The 6,167-nt window shown below is 55.2% G+C and overlaps 1 protein-coding gene across 1 annotated transcript; it reads left to right on the forward strand.

Annotated features, from left to right (window-relative positions):
* The first annotated feature begins 1,698 nt into the window (after positions 1 to 1,698).
* Positions 1,699 to 5,051, forward strand: HAND1 (heart and neural crest derivatives expressed 1). Its single transcript, XM_069484327.1, has 2 exons — positions 1,699 to 2,459; positions 4,072 to 5,051. Exons 1-2 carry the CDS (start codon positions 1,917 to 1,919, stop codon positions 4,174 to 4,176), a joined length of 648 nt encoding a protein of 215 aa, XP_069340428.1. The 5' UTR covers positions 1,699 to 1,916; the 3' UTR covers positions 4,177 to 5,051.
* The last annotated feature ends 1,116 nt before the right edge of the window (positions 5,052 to 6,167 follow it).

The following is a 6,167-nucleotide window of genomic DNA, read 5'->3' on the forward strand; positions in this document are numbered from 1 at the left end:
CTAAGCGTTTATCATCCCCTTCTGTCCCGTATGCTCCCCGCCTCTTTATTCACTTCCTTGTACAGGACTGTAATGCCACTTATCCACTCGCTATCGGACCTCGAGGAAAATCGCTCAGCCTCTCTGGGACTCACTTTCCCTGGCTATACAAGGAGACAGTTGGCCTTTCTCCCTCTGCCTTTGGACCAGTAACTGCCAGGCACATAGCAGGCGTCAATAAATAATTGCTGAATGAATGAATAATGATTTGCCTTCTTAAAAGAGCGCTCCTTTAGATAATCTCCTCTCACTCTTAACTGGACAGTGCTTTTGAGAAAAAGACACCCTCTGTCTACCCCACCTAGGGAAGGACCGGATGGGCTGGGAGAGGCCGGGGAGGATGGAGGGACCCAGGCATGTGGCCACCAGCTGGGAAGCTACCGTAACGGGAGGTAAGACCGAGAGTTCCCAGCTTCAAGCGTCGCCACCCCGGGATGCCCAAGGTTCCAACTGGAGCCTGGGGAAAGCCCCCTGGGGAGAGAATCCGGTCATCAAGGGCCCCAGCCCCGAGAGCTGCACAGCGGGGACCGTGCCTCTGCCCGGGTGGGTGTGAGACGCCAGGAGTTGGGTTTCGTTTCTCCGTCGGCGTGAACCTCGCGGATGCTGTGCAAGTCGTGGTCCCCTCTACATGTGTTTACCGCCGTACGCCGGTTTCTCGCGGTGTGATCTTCAACTCCAGTGTCTTTAGAGAATCAAAGATTCTCAAGGAGTGATGATGTGGGTGGAGTGGCCCAACCTAGCTGCGCTCCTGGCCCTCAGTGCGAGACCCGCTGAGAGTCCCGCAGGCTAGATGCCCCAGGGCCAAGGCGGACGCTGGGCTGCCTCTGCGTCAGCTTGGCGGGCCTTTGGCCGGGATCAGGCGCCGGGGAGGCGAGAGAGGAATTCAGGCCCTAGAGCCCGGAACAAACCGGTAAATGACCGTGGGCTTGGAGTCTGCCTTCCCCTTCCCTCCCCATCCCCCCTCCGGCCTCTGAAAGGCTACTTCGCTGGTCAGTCGCCCTGTGCCAGTCTGCCCGCGACTTGGCCAGAATTGGCGGGCGGGTACAGACCTCGTGCACCAGCGGCTTCCAGGCTCTCCAGAAAGGGCCGAAGACTAAGAGGCAGGGGTGGGTAAGTGGGGAGGTGTTAGGAATAACGTTAGAGGCCTATCCTGCCTCCAGCAGCGCCCTCTCATCTTCTGGCTCCGACGCCTAGCGGAGCAGATGGAACTCGGGATTGGGAACTGCTGGAATTCCTGTTTTGAATTCTGTGGAGTCTAGACACAAGAACCTTTCTTTCTCCGGGCCTCAGTTTCCCTATCTGTACAATCAAGGGTGGGGTCTAGGTGAAGGCCTTCTTTTCGTTCGATGATTCTAGATTTCTTTCCTTGGATCCGCGGGGAGGGGTGGCAGCAATAGTCCATGGCGTTGGCAGGCCTGTGCCTCAATTACGTAGCCCCTGCCCCCGCCCAAGCCGGGAACTAGGGGGGAGGGGCGGAGGCGGAGCCGCAGTCTGTTCCCTGTCCCCGCCGGCGGCCTAGAGTCGAGTGGCGCTGGCTGAGTGTAAAACCTGGGACGGCCACCCCCTTTCCTCCTCCCCATACCCCTGCCATTGGCTCCAAGGAGAGGTTGACATCAAAGCCACGGCCTTATATAAGCCAGATCCTGAAGGGGAGTCTGCAGAAGGGTTAAACAGGTCTTGGGCATCGGCGTCCTCGCCCGCGGCAGAAACTAGGAAGAAGGCGGTGGGGCTGCGGTTTCATCTTCAGCCTTGCCCCGGACGCCCCCAAAGCCGGCGCTAGCGGTGCGCGGCCCCAGAGCAGGTGGCCCCCAGCAGTCTCTGGGGCGCATGGAGCGGCATTAATAGGGCTGTTGGCACAGGCCAGGAGCCGCTCCAACATGAACCTCGTGGGCAGCTACGCACACCATCACCACCATCACCACCCGCATCCCGCGCACCCCATGCTCCACGAGCCCTTCCTTTTCGGCCCTGCCTCGCGCTGTCACCAGGAGCGGCCCTACTTCCAGAGCTGGCTGCTGAGCCCAGCTGACGCTGCCCCGGACTTCCCTGCCGGCGGGCCACCGCCCACAGCCGCTGCGGCTGCCGCCGCCTACGGTCCAGACGCCCGGCCTGGCCAGAGCCCGGGGCGGCTGGAGGCGCTCAGCGGCCGCCTGGGCCGGCGGAAAGGCTCAGGACCCAAGAAAGAGCGGAGACGCACAGAGAGCATCAACAGCGCGTTCGCCGAGCTGCGCGAGTGCATCCCCAACGTGCCAGCCGACACCAAACTCTCCAAGATCAAAACTCTGCGCCTGGCCACTAGCTACATAGCCTACCTGATGGACGTGCTGGCCAAGGATGCACAGGCTGGCGACCCCGAGGCCTTCAAGGCCGAACTCAAGAAGGCGGATGGCGGCCGCGAGAGCAAGCGGAAAAGGGAGCTGGTGAGTCCCGGGGCTTGCACGCTCCAGCCAAGGGTGCAGGCGCGATGAGCACTCGCAGGCGGTGCAAGCAATGGAAGGAGGCTGTGTTGCCGGCTGTGCAATTTTGGAAGGCTGAGATGAGAATTTTGGAAGTTCTGAGACGGTCACAGTGTGTGACTGAGGGAGGCAGATTCGTAACTGAATTCATTTGTAATGTGGGATAATGTTCGTAAAACTGCGTGAACACAGAATCTTAACTCTTTCGGATGCAGCCTTAGGGCACCCTTTAAGAATCTGTTGGAAGCCTCTGATCCCAAGAAAATGCCCACATATTTTGCTTCCAGTTTGCAGGAGTCCTGATCCAGCCCAGGGCTCTCCTGGAAGCCAGGTTAAGAATAAATGTGGGAATTTGTTAGTTTCATCTGTTTGAGAGTGAATTTATGCACATGCGCTCAGTTATTGTTTTCAAAGAGCCTTTGCTAGAGAGGCTAGTCTACTTCTGTCATTGTACAGAGAGGGAAACTGAGGCCCAGAGTCAGAGGGGACATGAAGGGCACCTACCGGAGGAGCCAGAGGTGGAGCTGGGGTAAAAGAGCTCAGGTCTCCTACTCTACGTCCAGAGTGCGTTCCACCGCTGCACTCCTTGTAGGCTGGTTCTGAGGACGACCTCGATGGCTTTTCGTGAAAATAAGCAAGAGCCACCTCTTTCGGCTTTGGAGATCGAAATTCCTTCTTGGCCTTCCTTGATCCTCTCCAGTGAGGGCGACATTTTCTGGCGCTAGGTTTCTCTGCCCAGGGCTTGGGGACCTCTGAGCGCGGTGATTTCCAGGCTGGCGAACTAGTTTCTCTAGGTTGATGCGCTCAGGCCCGCAGCGCTGTGGAGCCGCCTGAAAAGCCATGCCGGTTTTTTCCTGACCCGCGGGGCCTCTGGTAAAGTAGGGCGAGCTCACCCAGGGACACGAGGAAAGACAGATAGGCATCGAGGCTCTAAACCGCCGCCCTGGGCTGGGGGAGATGCAGGCCCGGGCGGCGCCAGGATCGAAGTAGTTACTGGGCGGATCCCGATCCCCCACACGTCGCCGCCTTCTTCAAGTAGCACAGCTTGGTGGCTGCTAGGAGAGCAGGGAAGGAGCACGCTAGGCCAGGGGACTCCCCACTCTTTTGCCTAACCGGCTGAGCTCCCAGCGCCAGGTCGAAAGGACCCAACCCTGTATCCGAACCCCTATGTTAAACCAAGTTGGAAAGCCAATAGGTTGTGTGTGTAGGGGTTTGGGGGGCAGCAGGTCCTCGAGCGGGAAAACTAGATTCCCAACTCTTCCATCCCCCCGCCGCCCCCTGGTCTCCCTTTGGTGCCATAAAGCAAAACCAGCACGCATCAGTTTCACCAGAAAATTCTCATTACTAAACCCCTCGAAGCTACCCAGCCCATCCCGGGTCCCAGGAACTTGGCGCATAAAGGCAAATTTATGGGCCTGTTTGCCTATTTCGCAAACAGAAATCCGTCACTTATTTAAAGACTCCCAGTTACTGCTCCCGACACCTTTTCCCCCATCCCACTTCTCGCCGGGCGATTGTAGCGGAAATATTAAAACCTGTCTCTCTCGCCTCTTTTCTTGTGTGTGTCCTTTGGCAGCAGCAGCACGAAGGCTTTCCTCCTGCCCTGGGCCCGGGCGAGAAGAGGATTAAGGGACGCACCGGCTGGCCGCAGCAAGTCTGGGCGCTGGAATTAAACCAGTGAGCCGAGGCCGCGCCGAGGACCCGGCCGCGGCCGGCCAACCCCGGAACCCCGAGAGGAGAGGAAGGGGCGAAAGAAAGCCAGGCTCTGGGTTTCTGGGGCTTGCGCGAGCGAATCCCGCCGAGCCTCTGCTGAGCGCTGGCAGGTCGTCGGCTGCAACCACACACTCGGATCGCACGTGCAATGTCATTTGAAATAGTTTTTAATACATTAAGAGAAAGAAATATATATATAGCCACCTCTCCTAACCGAGGGCGGCTCTTGGCGACACGGTGCAAGAGGGAGGGACTAATGAACCCAAGCGCGCAAAGACACACCCTTCCAACCCTTCTGGGGCGAATTTCAAACCCCGGACGTCTTCCCCCTTTCGCTATCTGGCTCTCTTTCTCTCTTGTCCCTCCCCCGTCGCTTCGTGTCAAAGCCTCCGACGCCACGCCCGGGTTCTCTAATAAAATGCAATAAGGAATCAATAGTTTTCTGCCCGGGAAAGAGAACTTAAAGCAGGAAGATGAAGGGCTGCTCTTTGTTGTTGTTCTCCTTCAAATAGTGCTGTTTTTTTATTTTATTTTTCTTTTTGTTGTTGCACTTCCTATTTAGTTTCAAGCGAAACACTTTTTCTCTCTTTCTCTTCCTTTTTCTTTTCTCCTCTTCCTTCCTTCTTTCCTTCCTTCCTTCGTTAAAAACTTAATAAAAGCTTTTCCCTATGTTGGAAAGTTTTTATGTATTTAAACTACCTACCATGCCTGTTGTGCTCAGGTGTTTGTTTATCCTCCCATCCCCACCCCTTTTCTACCTCAAATCTATATGACCACTCACAGCCCCCTCCTTGTGCCAAAGCAGTATCTATGCTCTTGACTAATAAAATGTTTTCTGAAATCGTCTGAAGCTTGTGTGATATCTCAGCTCAGATCCCCTGCCCACTCCATATTCCTCCTAGGCAGAAAGCCTCATGTTCCTGCTTCTCCTCTCTTGATAAAAACCAAACTTTAGATCAAGTCAAGGGAAGGGGACAGATAAAGGATTTCTTTCTAGAGCAAAGAGCAGCATTCTGCTTAGAATATAACGGCGGGACAGGATCACTTAAGGGAACCAGGAGAAACCAAAACTGGAAAGGAATTAGACTTTGAGAGGCCAGGCTCAGATGTATGTGGGTCAGTATTTGCGCTTGTGTGGGGGTTAGTATGCACACTGGTGTCAGCGGACAGTGGTTTCATGGTGTTATTGGGAGAGAAGGGAGCCTACCACACAGATGAATGGCATCCGCAGGGCAGGGTAGTTCAGTAGAGGGGGGATTTACTTGGGAATGTGTTCATGTGTGTGAAATTCTGAACTTATAGGTGCACGTGACAATGCAGCAACTCCTACGGAGCCCCATGACTGTGCAGGGGCCAAAGAGGGTCTGCTTAGCACAGCTCTAAGCAGGCAGTAAGGACTCCACAAATTGCTGGAGCAGGTATTATTTTTATACGTGAGTAAAACAAGCTTGTGAGTGCTTATGGTTTAAGTAAGGCACTTAGGTTTTTCTCCTGCAACGAAGCACTCAACAAACGTTCGTGAGAGCATATGGATTTGTGCAAAAGGATGGGGTGTGTGTGTGTATGTGTGTACTAATTTGAGTACTTGTGCAAGACAGTCGGTAGGTCTTTGTGTCCTCATGTGCACCTATGGCAGAATGTGGGTGTGAATAAATAAAATTTGTCAAGGGGCTCAGACCGTGTTGGGCTAAACCGGAATACGCAAACGCAGGCGTTTGTGTGTCCATGAATAATAATAATGGACAATTAGTTTTGTTTTGCGTGTAGCTGTGTGCTAAGCATAGTGCTAAGCACTTCTATGTCTCCTAACAGCTCCCACGATTGCCCGAGGGGACGCACGCTCTGCAGGGCTTGCACGGTCCCCAGCGCTCACTGCGAAGGAGGCGGGAAGACGCGCGCGGGTCCCTTGGCGCTTTCGCGCTCCACACCTGGAGCTGGAGCTCTCGGCTTGGAGATGAG

The sequence above is a fragment of the Eulemur rufifrons genome, chromosome 10 (assembly GCF_041146395.1).
Source record: "Eulemur rufifrons isolate Redbay chromosome 10, OSU_ERuf_1, whole genome shotgun sequence".
NCBI classification, from domain to species: Eukaryota; Metazoa; Chordata; class Mammalia; order Primates; family Lemuridae; genus Eulemur; species Eulemur rufifrons.